The sequence below is a fragment of the Chlorocebus sabaeus genome, chromosome 11, assembly GCF_047675955.1.
Source record: "Chlorocebus sabaeus isolate Y175 chromosome 11, mChlSab1.0.hap1, whole genome shotgun sequence".
NCBI classification, from domain to species: domain Eukaryota; kingdom Metazoa; phylum Chordata; class Mammalia; order Primates; family Cercopithecidae; genus Chlorocebus; species Chlorocebus sabaeus.
Window position 1 is genome coordinate 42,885,917 of NC_132914.1, and position 22,445 is coordinate 42,908,361.

The 22,445-nt window shown below is 37.7% G+C and overlaps 1 protein-coding gene across 4 annotated transcripts in view; it reads left to right on the forward strand.

Moving 5' to 3' along the window:
* ANO6 (anoctamin 6) overlaps positions 1–22,445 on the forward strand; it is a 213,592-nt gene that overhangs the window by 116,934 nt on the left and 74,213 nt on the right. For all 4 annotated transcript variants that reach the window (XM_008002952.3, XM_008002954.3, XM_073020644.1 and 1 more), the window contains 4 exons: positions 13,716–13,781; positions 14,706–14,993; positions 15,196–15,309; positions 17,317–17,432. In XM_008002952.3, coding sequence (XP_008001143.1) covers positions 13,716–13,781; positions 14,706–14,993; positions 15,196–15,309; positions 17,317–17,432 — 584 coding nt within the window. The remainder of the gene's footprint in view (positions 1–13,715; positions 13,782–14,705; positions 14,994–15,195; positions 15,310–17,316; positions 17,433–22,445) is intronic.

Here is a 22,445-nt window from a genome sequence, read left to right on the forward strand (position 1 = left end):
CATATGCCAATGGATCTGGATTGAGCACTATATAAAGTAAGTTAAACAGATCTAATCCATTAAAGTATAAAAGAAACAGTTCTCGTTTTAGACAGGAGCTTTACTGCCATGGTGAAGAGCCCTAGAGCTGCTTACATTATTAATCAGTTCTGCATTTGCTTCAGACAGAAACATAGGTCCCAAGGTAACTCTCGTAAATCAGGAGGAAAAAAATCATCATTAATTTTGGCAATCCTTGAACTCATGGATTGATATACCTTGATGTTCATTTTTATAAGCTGTGCTTTGAAGTGTTTTCAGATTGTATTTGCACATACTACTTAGTTTATATACTTCACCGAAATTCAAAGCTTAACTTTGGAATCACGTTTTTCTTCATTGGAAAAATGTTTGTGAGTTCCATTGTACTCCTTGTCAGGCCTTATTGAGGATTTAGGACAATACCAAGGAAAGGCCATTCAAAATCCTGTTTTCTTTGAAAGAAAAAAACTTATATGTAAACCATATTGATTTCCTAAAGCAACCTCAAGGTTGACTCCACCAGAGTTTATCTAAAGGATATTGTTAAACACTTTGTAGGGCAGGAGAAAGATAGAAGTGATGGGGCTACAAACACCAAAAACATAGAGTATTTAAAAAGATATATCATCCTTTGAACAAAAAGAAAATAGTTTTCTAGCCAAACCTTCAAATGTCATGTAACCTGGGCCACTCTTATTACCAAAAACACTTAAACGCAACACCTTCCTTTAAAAAGCATAAACCATTTACATTTAGATTTTACCTGAGGATGATTATAAGCTGCTTCAGCAACAGTCATTTAGCCTGTACTGGGCTTGACACAGAATGTTTGAACGTTTTAAATCACAAATAACAGGAAAACCAAACTCAAAATGGCTTAAATGCTAAAAGGAAATAATTATTTTCTCTTTTAAGTAGTCTGGAGATACAGCCATTTCTGGATTAGTTTATTGGCTTAATGAAGTCATTCCGTCCTCCTGCTCTGCCATCCTCAATATGTTGGCTCTTAAATTGTCTTCCCTTGATTTCAAGATGGCTGCTGCAACTCCAGGTAGCCAGAGGCAGAGAGAAGGAATGCCCTTTCTCAGGGCTGTTTTTTAAGAGGGAAGAAAGCTCCTCTAGCAGGGCCCTTTGCAGATTTCCTTTCACAATTCATTGTCTGTTACAAGTCTCTTCCTAAATCAACTACTGACAACATGAATGGAATTATCGTCATTAGCATAGACTAAACAAGATTGGTATTTCGTCTCTTGAGTCACCTGATCACAGAATACCTAAAGAACAAGCAGGCTTTTCTTAGTAATAAAGAGGGGAGAATGGCTGTTCCGTAGGCAGCCAGCAGTATCTGGCACAGTAGATGATTAAATATATCTAAATATGTTTGATCCATATTGTAAAGAGCAAAGATGTTTTACATAAAACAAATTCCCATATATTTCTCCAACTCCTCTTGCTCAGTTTTGTTAGTAATTGCTGCATTCTTCCAGAACGGCTAACAATTGGCAGAACTGATCTTTTGAATTTTGTTTTGTCTGATGCTTGCCTTCAAACCAATGTGTTAGTGACCAAGTAATGGTACAATTCAGATGAGGGTGAAGACGGGGAAGAGGTCTAGGTAGCACAAAAACAGTGGGAGCAATCCTGAATATGATTTTTTTATTTACTTTTTAAATAATTAGTTATCCATTCCTAAAAGTTAATGGAAAATTTATGTCCTTGAAGTTTAAAAGTTTATATATGGAAGTATATATTTGTATTTCATATCTGACCTTAAGAATTCTTTAGTGTGTGGCAAAAGGATCTGGCCAATAGAGACCGTAGGATAAAGAACTTTTTAAAAATGAGTGAACAAAGTTACAGTTATATAATTCAATTCAAACTTTCAAATACTGTGAGACAACTGACTAATTGGTTCTAGAGCCTGTGATCTTCTAAAAACTGTTATCCATTATTTTGGATGAATCATCATGAGACCAAAACAGTTTTCCTAGAGTCTGGACGAGATCTCTTGGGAAATGTTTAAAAGCTTACCAAAAAGTTTTACTATGGTGAACATGATATATCACTCCTTTTATTGAGATCTACTATTCTTTAAATAAAGCTTTATAATACAGGTTGAGCATCCTAAATCCAAAATGCACCAAAATGCAAAGCTTTTTGAGTGCTGACTTGACGTTCAAAGAATGCTTAGTGGATCATTTTGGATTTTCAGATGTGGGATGCTCAGGTGGTAAGTATAATGCAAATATTCTAATTTCTTAAAAAGTCCAAACTTAGAAATGCTTCTAGTTCCAAACATTTCAAATAAGAGATATTCAACCTGTAATGTCCATGAAGATCTTGTACATTTTTATTAACTTTTCCCAATTATTTAAAAATTTTGTTGCTATTGTCAGAGGCATTTAAAATGCAGTTATGATTTACTGTGTGTAAAAGAAGTCTATTGATTTTTATAAGTGCCAAGAACCTTGATAAGCTCTTTTTAGTTTAGTAGTTTCTAGTACTATTTTCTCAAATGAAGACCATATTGTCTACAAATGATGACAGTTTTGGTCTTTCTTTGCCATATTTATTCTTTTTCTTGTCTGAGTGCAGTGGCTATTGCCTCTTGAACAAAACCAATACACATAGTAGTCACGATTGTATTGTTCCTGATTTTAATGGGAATGTTTCTAAAATTTCACTATTAAATATTACACTTGCCATACATTTTTGATAGACTTCTTTTAAAAAGTTAAAGGAGTTCCCTTTTAGTCCTAGATTGCTATTGCTAAGCATTTTTATAATAACTGGGTTCTAAAGTTTATCAAATGCTTTTTCTTGTATCTATTGAGGTGATCATGTGACTTGATTCCTCATTAAGCCTTATGCATATTAAGTATTTGGTTATTTTTGCCTAATAAGATAGTATTCTAACTGATAGTATAACTCAAGGCATTCATTTATTAGCTTTAATATGCAATGTGTACTTTTTATAGTTATTAGCACCCTACTTATTTATGTTAATACTACATTAAATTTTTCTATCTATGGTCACAAGTTGCTTAATGGTGTTTCAGTCAACAGTATACCACATATACCATAATGTCCCTTAAGATTATAACACAGCTGAAAAATGCCTGTTGCCTAGTGACATCATAGCTGTCTTAATAGTGTAGTGCAATGCGTTACTCCCATGTCTGTGGTGATGCTGGTACAAACAAACCTATTGGACTGGGCTGCTAGTCATATAAAAACATAGCACATACAATCATGTGTAGTACAGAATATTTGTTAATGGTAATAAATGACTATGTTACTGGTTTATATGTTTACCATAACTATAGTATATTTTAAAAGTATACTTTTTATAATTATTTTAGAGTATATTCCTACTTATAAAAAATAAATAAAAAAAGAAAGTTAACTGTAAAACAGCCTCAGGCAGGTACTTCAGGAGGTATTCCAAAAGAAGGCACTGTTATCACAGGAGATGACAGCTCTATTTCTGTCATTGCCCCTGAAGACCTTCCATTGAGACGAGATGTGGAGGTGGAAGACAGTGATACTGATGATCCTGACCCTGTGTAAGCCTGGCTAATGTGTGTATTGATGTCTTAGTGTTCAACAAAAAAGTTTAAAAAGTTAAAAATTAAAGATAGAAAAATATTTGAGATAGAATGAGGATATAAAGAAGGAGTTTGTGTACAGCTATAGTGTGTTTGTGTTTTAAGCTAAATGAGCAGCGTTATAAGGTCTACAGTGGTGCACATAATGTCTTAGGCCTTCAGGTTCAGTCACCACTCACTCGCTAACTCACCCACAGCAACTTCCAGGCCTGCAAGCTGCATTCCTGATAAGTGCCCTAAACTGGTATACCATCTTTAAAATGTTTTATACAGTAGTTTTACTGTAGCTTTTCTACATTTAAATACACAAATACTTACCATGGTGTTACAGCTGCCTACGGTATTCAGCTTAGTCGCATGCAGTGCAGGTTTGTAGCCTAAGAGCGGCAGGCCATTCCATATACCCTAGGTGTATGGTAGGCTACACCTTCTAGGTTTGTGTATGTTCATATGTACACTCTATGGTGTTCATACAAAGATGAAATCACATTCTCAGAACGTATCCTGTTGTTAAGCAATGCATGAATGAATTTATAATTTATTAAATAGTATTCGATGCTTACGTATTGAGTGTAAAAAAAAGTTGAATTCATGAAGTAGATAGTAGAATAGTGATTACCAGGGGCTGGAGGTGAGAGGATGTTGGGGAGATGTTGGTCAAAGGATACAAAATTTCAGTTAGATAGGAGGGATAAGATTAGGAGAACTATTGTACAGCTGATTCTAGTTGATAATATATTCTTGAAAATTGCTAAGGAGTAGATTTTAAGTGTTTTTACCACAAAAGTTTGTGACGTGTAAATGCATATGTTAATCAGCTTGATATTGGCTTCCATTATATATTCATATTTTAAAACAACATGTTGTACATGATACACAATTTTTATTTATCAATTAAAATAAATATAAATGTTAGGAGGGAAGTGAAAAAAAGTATTTAAGGTCACCTGTGGAAATATATCAAGAATGAAAGTAATTAAAGACTAAATCAGGGTAGAAGAGAGATAAAAGCCAGAAAAATAAAATGAAGCCATGTGTCAGAGTAATAAAATGATTTATTATCAACCGTAAGTTCTTGTTCAAAAGTTAGAGATCAGCTGCAAATTTGCCTCTCAACTTCCTAGTTGCCAAAGAATACAAGAGGATTTTATTAATAACATAAAGTTTCAACACAATAAAAACAAAACTGGTTGTTCCAAAGTAACATAGTATTCTGGTAGGAAAGATCCTCCTGAGAAAAATTTGTCTCATGGATCCTCATAAAGAAGAAAGCATGATTGCATAGACTAAAAATTGGCTTACCTTCTTCAAATTGAAGAAATAAAGGGATAGCAGAATGTGGGGGGCACTATGAGGAATCAGAACAGCATGGAAAGTTTGCCTGGGAATGACATTTGCAACAGGTAGTTGATGAATTGGAAACATGAGCCTCATGTTAGGACAGGCTCAGTAAGAGATATGGCAGCCAGTGCTGGGTGGTTTTACTTCCCAGCTAACTTTTGGCAGGTGTTCTGTCTTTTGTTTTAGGGAGTGAAGTCAGATCTGTCTTTAGCTCCTAAATATTTTAGACTAAAGTGGGGAAGTCTTTCTATTTTTATCTTTTCCCTTGCTTTACAGCCTACTTGTTTATACTAAGATTGTAGGTAAGAAGGAATAAATTAAATTAGAATCAGCAGTTTCAAATTACATCTACGAAATGTGTTGCTGGTATAAGCACATTTGGTTTTATTTTTGAGTATCATCACCAAGAGCAATGAATTCAATTCTTGCTTCTCATTTCCAAAATGGGAAGTATCTCTGGGCTGAAACCTTAAAAACAGAGAGGACAATGAAATTCTAAAAGTAAGACCTGATTATTCTATTTTATCCTACCGAGGAGTTAACACGTTCACAAAGATGTAGAGAGGAGAAAACCCTTTTTCTGATTGCTCCTCCTGAGGTCTGGCTGTAAGCTGAATGAAGAGGCTGTCATTTACCTGGTACCAGCAGGGCAAATGTGTCACCTTTTTAAAAGATCATCTGTAAAGGAGTACAGCAGGATTGGCAAAAATCAGCTATACCAAATTCTCTCATAAAACAGGCTTGACAGGGATAAATAATCACAAAAGAATAGCTCTGTGCACCTGTGCATGCATATATGCACAGAAAAGGTGTGTCCTAGAAAACAGGATTTCCTAAACCTGTCCTGTGAGAAGTCACCTGGGTTGCTTGTTAAAAATAGATTGTCCAGGCCCTATCCCATACATGCTGAGTCAGTACCTACCTCCAGGAGAGGGGCTCAAGAATCTGCATTTTAAATAAGCTCTCCAAAGTTCTTCCTGTAAGCAGATAAGTTTGGAAAACACTTTACTGAAAAACTTTATTGTACACTTAACTAATACAATAGTTATCTTGGCAGTGAATTATGGGTGTTTATTTTTTCTTCTCTGAAAATTTGTTTTCTGTGTTACTCAGAATGAACATTTCTTTCTTTTGTGATATTGATTTAAAAGTCATATTTGGAAGTGAACTTCAGCTAAATATTCACTCCATCCTATGTTTATCATTTAAAATGCTCGTCTGTTTTTTGTCCCCTAGTGAACATACATTACTCAGTTGAGTAAATTCTTCATCAGATCAGTCCACTAACATTAAATGTTTTTATCGCCAACACGTGAATTTAAATTAAGTTCCAATTAAATAATGTATTCTGCTTACCAAACCTTCTGGAGAACATGACATATAACTAATAACTGGCACTTACAGTAATCAGACTAATTTCTTTTTTTCACAAATTAAGTACCTATGACTTATTTCTCTTGCATCTTTGTAGGTTAAAAAAAGATTGGCAAGTTGAAAATACAATGACAGCACCATCAATACTTTGCCTGACAAAGCTCTAAGAATATTTGAAATCAATCTATTCATATATTTCATTAATCCCAACTGATTTCTACTTTATCATCACAGTATATTCATTAATTTTACTACTTAGACATTGCAGTCTCTGCTTTTTACACCGAAAATGGTGGGTAATAGAAAGAAAATGGTAGATATTTGTGTTTACACTCAGTACTATTACTGTGTAATTCACAAGTAAGTCCTTCACAACAATGACTTTAGCAAGCCAAATGAGATGTGTAATGTGTAATCCAGGGTGCGTAGGGATAGAAAGCTTCCTTAATTATGCCAGTCTGTCCTTTGTGATTTTGATTGCTTTATTCTTTATTTCCCTGACAGCTTTATTAACCTCTCAAAAGAGGTATGAGTAAGATACCCATTTCTGGAGTGTGGCAGGTGCTTTTGTCCTTTTCCACTTTGAACCTCCAGTACCGTTCTCCACCATCAGTAATAGAATCACATGCATCTTTTTGTGATGTACATAGGTCCTCAGTGATTGCAGTCACTTTGGCTTTACTAGAATTCTAGTAGGTTAAAAAATAAAATTTGGTTCCAATGCAAATGAATTTGCTCCCCTAGAGATATAGACATTTACAACACAGTTTAATTTATGACTAGCCTTTTTTTTTTTTTTAAAGTCAGTGAGCCTAGTTTAAACATTTTGTACTGTCAAATAGAGATCATAGACTATCACTTTAGGTTCTTATATATAAGGTTTCTAGTAAGAGACACAGATAATTTTTACTTTAAAATTGTGTGGCCTCAGATATTCATTTATTCAGCAAATATTTATTGAGCAATGGCTATGTCAGCCAATATGCAATATTAATTATCTTTCATTTTTAACATGGAAGACAGCTCTACCCTAATTTTTTAAATGTCAAGAACACTGTTACTTATCCAAGTGTAAATTCTACAGTGAAGTAAAGATGATTTCATATTAAAGAGACTTAAGCAGTCTCTTCTTAAGTAAGCAGTCCTTTCCTGATATGTGCCTGTTTGACAAATATAGCACATATGCTAATTTACTTTAGCTACCCAACAAACCAAGAAAACTCGTTTGATCAATTTTTTAAATATTCCACTAGTTATTTGTGAATTGCCATGCCAAAGGAAAATAACAAGAACTGTTTTATTAAAGTAACACGAAGGTGATATATTAATGTGTTTAAGCAAATAAAAATGTCCTATCCTTGATTCAACTGTTTAAGTATTTATAGTTGGTGGTAAAAAGAGGGCATTATAAACCAACTCCAAGGTCTACCAATTATCCTGAGAGAAATCAGGTAAATATCTCCGGAATTTTTTATAAAGAGCTAAAATAGAATGCAACCTTTCTGGGGGCAGTACAGCAATATATATTAAAGAACTTAAAATTGAATACATTCTTTAACAATTTTACTTTTAGGACCTTATCCTGAGGAAATAATAATGGATGCACAAAGATTTTTCATAATAGCAAAAAGGTAGAAACCACCTAAATATCCAACCATTTGAAATTAGTTAAATAAATAATGGTACATCTCTCTGGGAGAATATTATCAAGCTCTTAAAATGAGGTTGAAGGGAAGTATTTCTAATGTTTTCTGCATCTATGATATTATATGTGCTATGCATTCTCACCAGCAACCTTATATATAGAAATGAGGCAGAAGAAATAAAAAGATAATGTTCACTTCCTTCAGAGAATGAAAAGATAGATATCCATCAGATATCAAAGAAGGTAGCCTGAAGATCAGGATAGCCAAGTGGTGTAGAAGAGTCAAGAAGGGGGAGTCTATGTGACTCTCATAAAATGGTGTACTGGTGTCCCACTGCAGGGTTCCCATATTCATTAATTTTATGAGTTCCCATAAAATGAGTTCCCATATGAGTTCCCATAAAATGGTGTACTGGTGTCCCACTGCAGGGATGGAGGGTCACGGGGTGCATGGTGTAGAGGCAGAGTGAGTGGGGTTGCCTGTTTTGTTAGATATTTGGTATTTAAAACAGAGATGAGCCTCTAAGCTCTGCGGAATAGAGAGAATTTCTTTTTTTCTTTTTCTTTTTCTTTTTTTTTAAGGAATAAGGGAAGTCGAGCAAGTTGAAAGGCAGAGAGAAGGTAATGGTGATGGCTGACATATCTACAGTGCTTATCATATGCCAAGCATCATGCTGAGTGCTTTATGCCCATGATCACTCTTAATCCTTAAAGCAATCCCAAAATGAAGCTATTTCTTCCCTTCTGTTTTTTAGATGAAACTGCTGATGCTTATAGAGCTGATTATTTGCCCAGACATCACAGAGCTAGTAAATGGCAGAGCCAGGATTTCAATTTTGACTCAGAATTTAACCACTATGCCCAGGAGTAACAGGAAAACCAAAACTGCAAGAACTACAGGGGCTATTTGTTAGAACAAAATCCAAGAAGAGAGAGTCCCTTGAAGGTGATGAGTTGTAGCCTCAGTTTAGAAACTCCACCAAGAAGGTACATGTCTGACTTGCACTATTCAGCATGTTGCATTCATAGCTGATACAGCTGATACAACCAAGACAGAAATATTTTGTGTTTGGTATGTCTGACATAACTGCCCTCATGTGGGGCTGGCTCATTCTGGGCTCTCTAAGCCTCATTTCTTTTGTCATCTGGTAATTCAAATTCTGAAGTGTCCAGGAATCACTTCATGCTGTGGATGTCCCTGTGCTATCTATCTGTGTTGGTGTACTTCAGAATTAAGCTGCATCTCTCTTTCTACACCATGTCCTGTAATACCCATAAGTAAAAGAACATGGAAAATATGGGGGGCTCAGAACAAAGGAGCCCAGTTGCTGCACTGCAGCAATTTATACTCCCTAGTTCATTCTGGCGTAACAGGCAGTCATTGATCCACCATTCACTCAGTGTATTCATTCATTAGACATTTATTGCATGCTTTCTGTGTTATAGGCTTGTTTTAAGTCTTAATGATATCAAGATTAAAAGACATCTCTGAAGTGAGGGCAGTAATTGAACAGCAGGCAGGGCCATGGGAGGATTTAATATTCTTAAGACTGAGAAACATTTAAGGTGTTTTTTGGCAGAGGAGTAAAAGCAATGAAGAGAGAAATGGGAGGTATTGCCAAAGTAAGCTCAAGAAGAGAGATGAAAGGATGGACTTCTGACACCAAGAAGAGAGGTGGTGCCCAGCTGTTGATAGGTAGAAAGAAAGAGACTGGCAGGAGTTTCCAGCGGGTGGCTGCCCTTTTCTGTGTAACGAAGGAGGTGAGGTCACCTGCAGAGCATGCTGGGCTGGAAGTTAGGTAATGAGTGCAAGGAGCACCTTCAATGTTTGGAACAGCTCCCTAGTGGATAGCTAGGGGCCAAGAAGGAGACAGGCCAACTGCGATGGGAATCATGAATTTATAATAAGGCCATTGAACAGAGTTACATGGTTTTTTTTCCTACCAGCACTTAATTGTTAAAGCACCCATCAAGCCACTAGAGAAGACCCTCTTCTGACTGATTCTCCTACTCTTCTAATGAAGACATTTGTCTCCAAGAGCTAAAATTCTTGGGCCTGAGCTTTCACATGCTAACCGAAATTCATGACTGAATTTTAGAGGATACCAAAGACACAGGCATGGATCCTGCTATGACCTGCTAGTGAGACCATCTGGGTTGCCCTTTGTACAGCCTCAGGGTGAGTCATCTCCCCTGAAGGAAAGAATGTCATGGTGTCGGTCCTTTTCCCTCCCTCTGCTGTACCATGTTTTAGGTTTTGGGCTAACATGTTTTCCCTAGTTTGTGGCCTCTCTGTTAGGATTCTTGCTTACCGGTATCAGAAATGAACTGTAATTTAAGCATATCAAGAGTTTATCAGGAAAATGTTAGAGAACTCACAGATTCTCCTGAAGGGTTAGATAAATAAGCTTAGAGATACGCAGCCAGAAGCAGTACCTTAAATTCTGCTGCAGGAGAAAAAGCACAGTTGCTGTCCTGAGCACAGGGCTGCTGGCAGCACCACTGGTACCACTGACTAGCAGTGGCTATGGGAAGCTCCTGCCGTAACCTCTACCGTTTCTGGAACTGGCATTTGCTCTCTTAGCCACCCCAGAATGTATTCTGCTGGGCCTGGCTGCTTTGCATCACTGGCATTCAGTTTGGAGCCTGGAGCCAGGTAGTCTGGTTGGCAGGGCCTAGCTCAAGTGCCAGTAGCTACATTTCATGGGAGACCAGGAAAAGGAGTGTCTGTGTTTTTATCTGCTATAGTGGATGTGGGCTGTGGTAGGAGTTTAAAATGAGTGGCCATAAAGAATGACAGATGTCCATTACAGTGCCAGGAAGCACATGAATAAATGTTTCAGTCATTCTGTATTGGGAGAAAGTCTTAGGTCACTGCACACTAAGTTTCTCTATAATTCCTCTGTAGCAGACTAATTTAAATTCTTCTTTCAGTCTCCAGCACTTTGCAGGATGCCTGCAAAATAGAATGCATTCAAGAAATGTTTGTAAATGAACTAATGCTTGTTGAGTATATTCTTTCAACAAATATGTGTTAGGTATTGTATTAGTTCTTACATTGCTATAAGGAACTACCCGAGACTGGGTAATTTATAAAGAAAAGAGGTTTCATTGGCTCATTTCTGCAGGCTGTACAGGAAGCATGGCTGGGGAGGCCTCAGGAAACTTCCAATCATGGCAGAGGAGGAAGGCACATCTTACATGTCTGGAGCGGGAGGATAAGAGCAAAGGGGAGATGCTACACACTTTTAAATAGCCAGATCTCGTGAGAACTCACTATCACGAGAACAGCAAGGGGGGAAATCCGCCCCCATGGTCCAGTCACCCCCCATCAGGCCCCTCTCCTAACATTGGGGATTACAGTTCGACATGACATTTGGACAAAGACACAAATCGAAACCATGTCGGGCATATACTGATGAACACTGTCTGTGGGATCAAAATGCTTTACCCAGTTATAAAGAGGTAATCAATCAGAAATAAGGACTGGGCTCCTATATAAGAATCAGTGTGAGTATTAGGATTTAGAGGGAAGAAGTACTGCTTAGATAAGAAGTAGAATGAATTTGAGTCAACTTTCAAGTTCAAGTTGGGAATATGGTGGGTCAGAGGTAGAAAGTGCTGAAGAACTTCTCAGGATGAATTGCAGAGATGGCGGGGATGGGGACACCCAGAGGGAACAGTCATTTGCGGGGAGCAGAGTAGGAGAGCTGTACCTGAAACTCTCCTTACCACTATCTGAGTGGGGCATTTCTAGGCCATTTGCTTGTTTTTAGGGAAGTTATACCACTTGCTGATTTCCTCTGCTACTCTATTGTACGTTCAAATTGCAGCAAACAGTTAAATGTACTATATCTGTACAACTCTTAGAACAGTGTCTGGCATGTTTTAAGTACTGTACAACCATTTATTGATGATATAAAAACAAAGCAATATCCTTTTTCTGATACTTCTACACAATACATCAGAGATTCCACTTGGACTCAAATTTAGCCAAATACCAAGTATATTCTTTTAATTTTTGACCTTTGATCTTTTTCCTGCAGCTTCACCTACTTCTAGTTAATGGGATGTTTTTTATGTTCTAGGCCCTGTGCATAGCACAGCAGCTCATCCCCACTCTGTCCCTTTTGAGTGGGCAGATCATGAGTACTGCTCCCTGGGTAAAGTGCCTGACTGCCAGATCCACTAGATGATCTCGACCTGGACCTAGCAGTTCCTCTCTATCTTGTTAACTGCTGTGCTAAATACTCCACCCAGCTTTTTCAGCTGTCTTCAGTGTAAGGCTTGCTCCAAGTTACCTTTCGTCACTATTGTAAATGAAAATTCTACTTCATGTGCTTTACATAGTTTAAATCATATCTTCACAAGACCCTAAAAAGGAAACAAGTGGGTTTTCTTAATTCTACAGATGAAGAAAATGAAGCATGAAGAGTTTAATTTTCTTGTCATGGGTCATGGAGCTGACAAATAATAAATTCAGATTTCGAACCCAGGAAGTGTGGTTACAGAGCTCATCTTAGTCCATTTTGTGCTGCTGCAACAGAATTCCACAGACTAATTTATAAAGAACAGAAATTGATTGGCTCACAGTTCTGTAGGCTGAGAAGTCTGAGATCAAGGGGGCTGGCATCTGGTGAGGACTTTCTTGCAGTGTCACCCCCACAGTGGTGGGGGAGAGAGAGGTGGTGGGGAGAAACAAAAATGGGGCAGGGGGTTAGAAACAAAAGGGGGCCAAACTTTTATAAGGAGCCCATTCCATGCTAATGAAACCCCTCCTGTGATAATGTCATTAATTTGTTAAGTCTGCCCTTGTGACCTGATCACCCCTCAGTGGGCCCCACCTCTCAACACTGTTGCATTGGGGATTCAGTTTCTAACATGATTTTGGGGGGACATATTTAAACCATAGCAAAGCTTGTGTTCTTAACCTCTGTGTCTACTCATTTTCTTCATTTCACAAAGCAGTATAAACTATTTTGTCATGAAAAACATTCTTTTTAAAAGGTCAAACAAGTCTCCATCTTTGCATGCTTCCCTTACAACTTTGGGCGCAGCTTGGCAAAAGCCTAGGCATCTAAAATTTAATATCGATAAGTGTAGTAAATTCTGTATCTTTTGAAATGGCTATGTAATATAGATTTAGTTCACTATTTTTATAGATTTAGACATTTATAGCTTCACAAACATCTCAGTCTTGCAGACAGAAAAAAATTCTCTGAATTTTGCCAAAATTGCCTGTGTTATTTTATTTAATTTGGTCAAGATATGCAGGGATGACGCATACACATCCAGTAATTGAACCATTTGAATGGTATGGAAATCAAATTTTTAAAATCTGGGATCTTCAACTCTGAAAACTTGTATCAGTGAATAGGACTCAGAAAACTCAATTTGTATGCTTTTGTGAGCCAAAAAGTACATGGGATTGTGTCAAAGCAGGATACTGTTATTTACCTCAGATGATTGAAACCCCACCGGGACAGCCCAGGGCCTGCGAGGGTGCCAGGGCATCGAACTACCCTCCATGGCATTCTCTTGGGGATCCAACACTCACACGTCACCAGCAGCAAGAGCTGCTTCATTGCTTCTGTTCCATTTGGAGCTGATGAATTTCTTTTTCAGGTCCATGCTAGTTTGGTTTTGTTATTAATATTGTTTTTAAAAACGCCTTTTTCTGCCTTTGGTAAACTAAAGGTCTAACATATTCCAATTTCTTTTGACAGAGGAAAAGACAAGCATACGAATCTAACCTTATCTGTCATGGCCTGCAGTTAGAAGCAACAAGATCAGTAAGTATTGGTCCCTTTTCAGCCCTTGGCTGACCACTGTTCTTGGGCAGCTTCGTGCCACTTGGAATACTGGAGTGACATTGGAAACACGCAGCCCTGGCCACATCTTAGTCATAGACTGGGAGAGGAGTCAATCAAAATCTGCATTGTATAGAATGTATTCTTTTTTTCTGATCAAAACCAGCAGATCTTTTTTAATAGCCAACGAATTTTACAATGAATGCATGTATGAATGATTATTTTCTGCCTTTAAGAAACTTTTAAAAGCTTTTCTGTTATACAAAAAATAGTTTATGGTAAAAAATTAGAAAACATAAGAATAAGGAAAATAATCTGTATCTTAATGATCCATAAATAATTTTGCAGTCCTTCTGAGCTGTTTTCCTCAAAAATATATATATATACACATTTTTTATCTTTCAAAAAGGAGAAAATTACCACTTCACAGTTTTATAATTTGCTTTTTCCCTTTAATATGTAGCAAATGGATTTATGGCAATAAACATAATTCTTTGACATTTTTAACAGCCACATAATGAGATATTGAACAGTTAGACAATAGACAGTTAAAAGTTTAGAAAATTAAAAATTTTTCATTATGATAGCACTACAATGAATATTCTAGTGTTTTTACTTTGTCAATTATTTGGGTAGAGTGATAAATAAGTTTGGTTTTCTTCATTTTATAAATTATTTTCATAGTTTTATAAACTGATTATTTGAATTTCTTAATGATTCAAACCAAGAAATTGTCTTTAAAGCAAAAATTTTTGATGGTTTGAAAATCTATTTTTATTGTTACCTTCACTTTTAGTGGTGGTCTCTGTATTTTTTTTTTTAAGCTACCAACAACATAAGAAAAATCTGTGTGTTGAAAATGGTTGGTTTGGTTTCTTGTTCTGTGTTTTTATTTTTTCAATATAGGTTTTGGATGACAAGCTTGTATTTGTAAAAGTACATGCACCGTGGGAGGTGTTATGTACTTATGCTGAGATAATGCATATCAAATTGCCTCTGAAACCCAATGATCTGAAAAACCGGTCCTCGGCCTTTGGTACACTCAACTGGTTTACCAAAGTCCTCAGTGTAGATGAAAGCATCATCAAGCCAGAGCAAGAGTTTTTCACTGCCCCATTTGAGAAGAACCGGATGAATGATTTTTACATTGTTGATAGAGATGCTTTCTTCAATCCAGCCACCAGAAGCCGCATTGTAAGTCTAAACCACATTTAGTTGCTGTCTTGGGGTAATTTGGAACCTGCTGTTTTGTGGTTTGGTTGGTTTGGTTTTATTTTTAAAAACTGCACAAAAAGAAAAGAAATATGCCAACAGATTCATGTTACAGTAGTAAACAATGATTGGATTGGCTAGTTACACTGTATAAACCACATACTCTATTTTGGAATCTTTTTAGGTTTACTTCATCCTCTCTCGGGTCAAGTATCAACTGATAAACAATGTTAGCAAGTTTGGGATCAACAGACTTGTAAACTCTGGGATCTACAAGGCAGCTTTCCCACTCCATGATGTAAGTTAAAAGGCAAAAATGAACTAAAAGGCCTTCTGTATACTCTGATGTTGACAGTAGCAAAGGGCTAACTTTCCTGACTGTAAGTTTCTTCCTCAATAAAATGAAGGGAACATATTGCTAGATTACAAGCTCATTTAGGGTAAGAAACAGGTCTTTTGTTCACAGATGGATCCCAGTCATAAAGATACTCAGTTTTAAAGGAGCAAATGAATGAATGGACAGTACCTCTCTCACAGTTAATGTGTAAAGCCGTATAGATTAGCAGTTAATCCGTGTTAGCATTTCTGGGACCAAAATGCCTGCCCTGCCACTTTCTAGCTAGATGACCTTGTGAAAGTCATTTAGCCTTTCTTCCTCCATTTCTTCATCAATAAGCTGGGAATAAATTATAACCTACCTCCTAGAGTTGTTAAGAGCTTTAAATTAATCCATTAAATTAATCCAAATGTTAGTCCCTAGCATATAATAAATACTATTATAAGTGTTAGCTATTTTCATAATTACTAACATGTTATTATCAACCAAAAAAAATTAGTTCTTTGTCAGCAAAATACATGTTAGACCTTCTTATTTATCATTTTCTGTAGCATAGACTTTACTTCCTCATTTGGAATATGATTTTCAAACTGTCCCCTGGAATATCCCTGGGCTTTTAAAAAGGCATCTGTCAGGTTTGCTGTGACAATGGCAGTACCCCAGATTGTTGACATTTTTTTAAGGACTACATTCTGAGATTACGGCAACCCCTCAAATTCAAGAGTACTTCTCTAGCCGAGAACATCTCTTGTGAAATAAAATTTTTAAAATGTGACCACTGTAAATGCAGGGACATTTACAACTCTATCATTGAAATAAATACTATATTATATTGCATTATTACTTTGTTATATTCACTATCAATTCATCTGACTCTGTAAGACCAAAGAAAGCAAAGACTGATATTGGTAATTGCTACTGTGTAGTACATGTATTTGTGGATAGACAATATTGAAATGTACTAAATAACATAATAAAACTAGGACACTAAACAGCAGCTTGACACACATAGAAAAGTAGAGAACAGGGAGCTGGGTGAAGTAAATACTGATCCTAAGAGACCCAATGTAGCCATCCAGCCTGAGAGTCCATGTGTTTTACTTTTGTACCCCACTGAATTTAGCTAATAGCGAATAGCAGGACATGAATTTTGAGGCTGCTTGCAAATAGCTGTCACGAATATTAATTTGGGGTGCCAAGGTTCTATAGCAGTTGACATTTGCTTTTGGCCAGGTCTTTTCCACTAAAGCCTCTTCTAATTGCAGTGGTCCTGTATTCAGGCTAACAGATGGTCCCATGTGGTATTTGAGAGGGAGATGTGTGAAGGTCAGGGCCTGTGCCCTGATTTGGCTGGGTGGTAATCTGGTTCTAGTGCCAGAAGTCTAAGAAAAATGAGTTAGGAAAAAAGACAACTGGATTTAAGCAGGAAGTTTTGTTTCTTGAATAAGCTAAGTATATAACATGATATCAAGCTTTGTTATTTTTTTTCTATCTGTTATCACAGAATAACTGCTGAACTGGGGGCAAAGAAGCCTAGGTTTTAGAATTGACCCTGCTGTTAACCAGCCAAGGCCCTGGTTTCCCCATTGTCCATGGAGATGGGTGGGCTATCCCGTGTTCCTCTGGTGTAGTGATTTGGGCACTTGGGTGGCCCAATTTTTCATTGTGTAGGACTGCCCCCACTGAAAGCATTTTAAGCATCTCTGGGGCCCTCACAGAGTCCCTGCAGTGCTCCCCAGGATTGTAACACCGAGTCATTCATCCTGCCCACATTCACAAATGACCCCCAAGGAGGCTAGTGCCATACCTGGTTAAGAATCACTAAAAATTAGATGGTATTTCCACCCCTTCCAGCAGGTGAGGACCCCTTATTCACAGTTGACTATCAAATATTTGTATCACATTTAAGAAACAGATTTGTGAAAACATGATGATTATGGTGCTCACATGTTCCCTTCTGCGTTACAGTGCAAATTCCGCCGTCAGTCAGAGGATCCCAGCTGCCCTAATGAACGGTACCTTCTCTACAGAGAATGGGCTCATCCTCGAAGCATATACAAAAAGCAGCCCTTGGATCTTATCAGGTGAGGGGTTGTAGGGAGTACTCCAGGGGGAGGCACTCAGTGTGTTACCCCACAGCATCTGAATGTGACAGTACTCATCAAGACTCTTGCCAGCCAAGGGAGCTGACCCAGAGTGCTGGGCTTCATTGGCCAGGGTTTTTACTGAGGCTTAATTGTGTGGGCGTGATTAATTGAATCATTACCCATGTGGCTCAATCTCCAGTACCATCCTCTCCCTGGAAGATGGCCAGTAATATGTGGCTCAAAGCTCCAGTTCTCCAGTCGTGTGGTTGATCTTTTAACATGGCCAGCCTGCACCCTGAGTCATCTCATTAGCACAAACTCTCTAGAGGCCCACCGTGAGCCACTTCACTGACATAAACTATCAGGCATAGTCCTAAGGTCCCACCGTAAATAAAAAGGCACTCCTATCTCTCAGGAAGTTCCAAGGGTTTAGAAGTTACCTCCCACCCAGGAACTGGGATGCAGACCCACCAAATTCCAGATTGTACAGAAGTAAATGTTAGATATAGCCTCTATTGTATGGTAAGACATATGCATTTTTACTCTTTTTTTGTGTCTGCTGCTAGGTTCTATTTCATTGTCTCCCACAAGATACAATGACCAGCTCAAGAGTTTTTGTTCCCAAAGTACGCTGTTGGTTTTCCTCCAGAAGCTTACATTGTTTGGGCAGTGCTGAGGATACTGGCTTGTGGGAGATAGACCAAGAACACCAATAAAATATGAAAATAAATAAACAGAATTTCTAATTGAAGTGAAGAAAATAGCAGAGCAATAGGATGGGAGGGCAGAGTGGGAAGTGAGTTTAGGGAGTTATCTTTGAGGAGGTGACATTTAAGCTGAGACCGGATTGTGAAGAGAAGTCAGTACTTTGAGGACTTGGGAGAAGTCCTTCTAGGAATAGGAGCAGCTTGTACAGGGGCTCTGAGATGCACACACATTTGGCAAGTTTGAGGAAACATCAAAGACCAGTGCTAGTGAGAAAGAGAATGATAAGACATGAAGTTAGAGGGGTGGCAGGAGTGCCGAAAAGAGTTTAGACTTTAATTGCAGTGAGAAGCAGTTGTAATATTTTAAATGTTTTAGTCATTGTATCCTATTCACAGTTTGCAAAGATAATGTGGAGAATGGATTATAAGGGGTACAGGAAGCAGGGAGACCACTAGGTAGGAGGCTGTTTGAGTGAGCCAGGCATGAGACTGTGGGAGCAGATTTGGGATGTGTTTGGGGAGTCGAGTCAACAGGACTTGTTTATGGATTGCATGTGGAGAGTGAAGAGGAGAGGAGAATTAACTTCATGTCTGCCTGGGTCACGTACCTGTTTTTTTATGGTGTCTCAGTGCCCCATGCACTGGCCACCTACTTGAGAAAACTACTAGACCTTAAAAGTGAAAGTTTTAAACAAATGAATATTTGTTTTGTTTTACATTTTCCGTGGGAAATTTCAAATATATACAGAAATAGAGTATCATAGCGAGCCTGCATTCATCTGTCACCCAGCTCCAAAAATTATAAACTCATAGCTAATCTTGTTTCACTTTTACTCCCACTTCTTTCCCTCCCTACTCCACTGGATCATTTTGAAGCAGATTCCAAATGTCATATCATTTCATTAGCATCTATTTCTAAATAAGGTGTCTTTTAAACATAACCAGAATACCCCCTTTTGAAAAGGAAGGCTGGGTGAGGTGACTCATTCCTCTAATCCCAGCACTTTAGGAAGCTATGGCAGGAGGATCGCTTAAGGCCAGACTGAGCAACATAGTGAGATCCAGTCTTTAAAAAAAAAAAAAAAGCCAGGCATGATGGCTTACACCTGTAGTCCCAGCTACTCAGGAGACTGAGATGGGAGAATTGCTCGAGCGCAGGAGTTTGAGGCTGCAGTAAGCTATGATTGTGCCACTGCATTCTAGGGCAACAGAGTAAGACCCTGTCTCCAAAAAAAAAAAAAAATTAATATCATCAGATAATCAGGATTCAGATTTCCCTTATTGTCCCAAAAACAACTTAATGGTTTTTTAGTTAAAAGCAGGATCCAAACATGGTCCAGAGGTTGCAATTAATACAATCTCTCAAATTTCTTCTGGTCTCAGTTTCACTGTTTATTTCTTGTTTTCCTTGCTGTTGTTGAAAGAATGCCTTGCATTCCCTGTTTTGCTGATTTCATTCTCTCCTGTGGTGTTGTTGAACATATTCCTCTGTATTTGCTATGACTACATAATTTGTGTATTTGTATTAGCTAAGTAATTGGATCCTCCTCTAGAAGCTTAATCTGATTGAGGTTAGATTTTATACAAGAATACGTTATACATGGAGTTAGGTACTTATATCAGAAGGTATATAATGTCCATTTGTCTCTCTTTTTTGTGATGATAGCATCTATCAGCAATCATTGCTTAGATTCATTGTTTCATAAGAGATTTCTTTATTTTATGTGATCACACTTGGATTCCCTTGTCATTCAATCACCGAGATTACAGTCATGAAGAGGCATTTTCATTAACTCTGTTTACCCTGTAAAATAAGATTTTAAAAGATGTTTGTACATATGTAAATATTTGAGGTTGACATGCATGTGAAGTTTCCATTTTATTAATTTCCTTTTATGTTAAGCCAGTAGCATCTGATGGCAGAGTGATGGGTTCTTAATCATTTTTTATGTGCTCTATTATTTATTTATTTATTTATTTTTGCTTCAGTAAAGAAAATTTCATGACTATTTTAAATATATTTTGCTAGGGGAAATGGCATTTAACTGTCCCCTGTCCCTGGTCCACATGTTCTTTCCCTTCATTGCTTCTCACTAGTAACCCCTTGAATATTCAGGCTATTAAACCTCATCTGTGGTTCCCGGGGATTACTGAAGGGAAAATGGGCTCTTTCCATTTGGTTTCCCAAAAAGCAAACCAAACTGGAAACAGCAACCTATGGGAACCAGACTTTGCACAGGTGAAAAAGAAAAGTTTCCCTCCAAACTCCCATTTTTTACCCCCAGAGTAATAAAAGAAAATAGGGTATTCACAAGACAAGGGCAGGATCCTATAAGAAAGGATTGTTGTGAGAATAAAATCTAGCTCTTGGAAACTGAAAATGTGATTAGACAGAAAAACACCAATAGAAGCCATTAGAAAATGAAGTTGAAGAAATTATGCAGAGCATAGAGCAAAATTGATAAAGGGATAGAAAAGGGGGAAAGGATAAAAAATTAGATCAGTCCAGGAGGTACAATGTATAAATAATAGGAGTATGAGAAACCAGAGGATAAAAAATGTAAGGAAGAAATCTGAGAAGTACTTCCAGAGAAGTATCTGAAGAACTGAACATCATGAGTCTCTAGGTGGAAAGAGCCTGCTGAGTACCCAGCCTAGAGGATGAAAATAGAGCCACTGAGTCACTCCAACACGATGGCTCAGAACACTGGGGACAAAGAAGATCCTGCTAGCCTTTAGAAAGCAAAATGAAAAGAAAGTCATACAAAGGATCAAGACTCAAAAGCATTGTGCTTCTCAATGACACTACACACTAAAAGACAGCAGTGACTTCACATGTCTGAGGAAAGTTTGACCATATATGTGTAACTCTATGTATGCTCAAACTGTTAAGTATGAGGAATTTTCACAGTTTAGATGTGCAAGGTAATGGAGGAGGTGCTCCACCAAGAAGGAAGACCTAAGAGTTAGTTAACAGGAAATGCCAGCACAAGAGAGAGGGACAGAGAGATCCCAGGTGACACAGTTCTGTGGCGGGACTTGGAGAGTCATTAGTCAAGGTTGGAGGAGGTCTGAGGGCATTTATTCAAGGAGTTGAAACTGATAGATGATCTCATGTGTTTGAAACTATTGAGAAAGTGACACATTAGGGGAGAGTCTGGGGTTGAATTGTTGATAAGTACACAAAACTAAGCAATGAGCCATCAAGACAATTATTAACTCTAGGGAGAACAAGATACTGAGCAGGGAGGAAAAAGTAATTATAGCAATGACTTGATTCAGCTGTGAATAGTGTTTATAGAATCATAATAATATAAAGCAAGAATATTAATCTAACCAAAAGTTATATTGTAACTATGTGAGGATGGCAGGAATAGAGATGTGGATGTTTAGATGAGGCAAGGGGTTGAAAGAGAGCTTAATCCACATCGTCCAGAATAGAAAGTCAATAGGTGATGCACCAAACTGAAAAATCAATAAGCAGCACTTCTTGCATGTTATTTAGAGATAGGAAAGTAAATATTCTAAGCATCAACTATAGGAATTTAAAGTAACTGCTTCTGGGCAGCAGGAAATAGGTGAGGGGGTAGGGGACTGCTCCTTTTTATAACCAGCCTTCTAGAGCTATTAGACTATTTAATGACTGTATACTTGTAATTTTGGTTTTAAAAATCAAAGCTGAATTTTGTTACATGGATTTTAAGAGTTGGGACTTATTTGGCAGAGAGGGACAATGATCAGAAAATATTACATTTGAAGGAATCCTCATTATTACCAGCTTTTCAGCAAGAACTAAGAGACAGATTTCCTTTTAAGATTTGAAAAATCTTTCTGGCCTTGCTTACAATGTAACAGGCATGCCTTAGAAAGTATTGAACTCCTTGTCACAGTAAATAACCAAGCAGAGACTGCCTGACCAGCTCTTTAAACACAGCAGGATATTTTTTATTATTGGGAGGTTGGACCAGGCAACTTCTAAGATTCTTTCCAATTTAAATATGGCATTTCCAGGATGGATGGCTGATGAAAATTTATTACAGAGAGCATAACCAAAAAGAGGCGAAGGCATCTCAAATCCATGGCCAGACTTCTCTTCCGGGCTCTATCCTGAACCTGCCATTTGCCTGCCTTCTGTGAGCTAGACAACAAAGCTCTGGTCATGTGAAAATCACCACACTGTGTTCCTCCCATCTCCCGATTCCACCCTCAGGTCTGTCTCAGCTCTTCCTTTTTTCCTGTGAATGTGACCTACACCCAGGCCTGTGACCCATGGAGCTGGTCTCAGACCTTCCCTGTGAGTGCT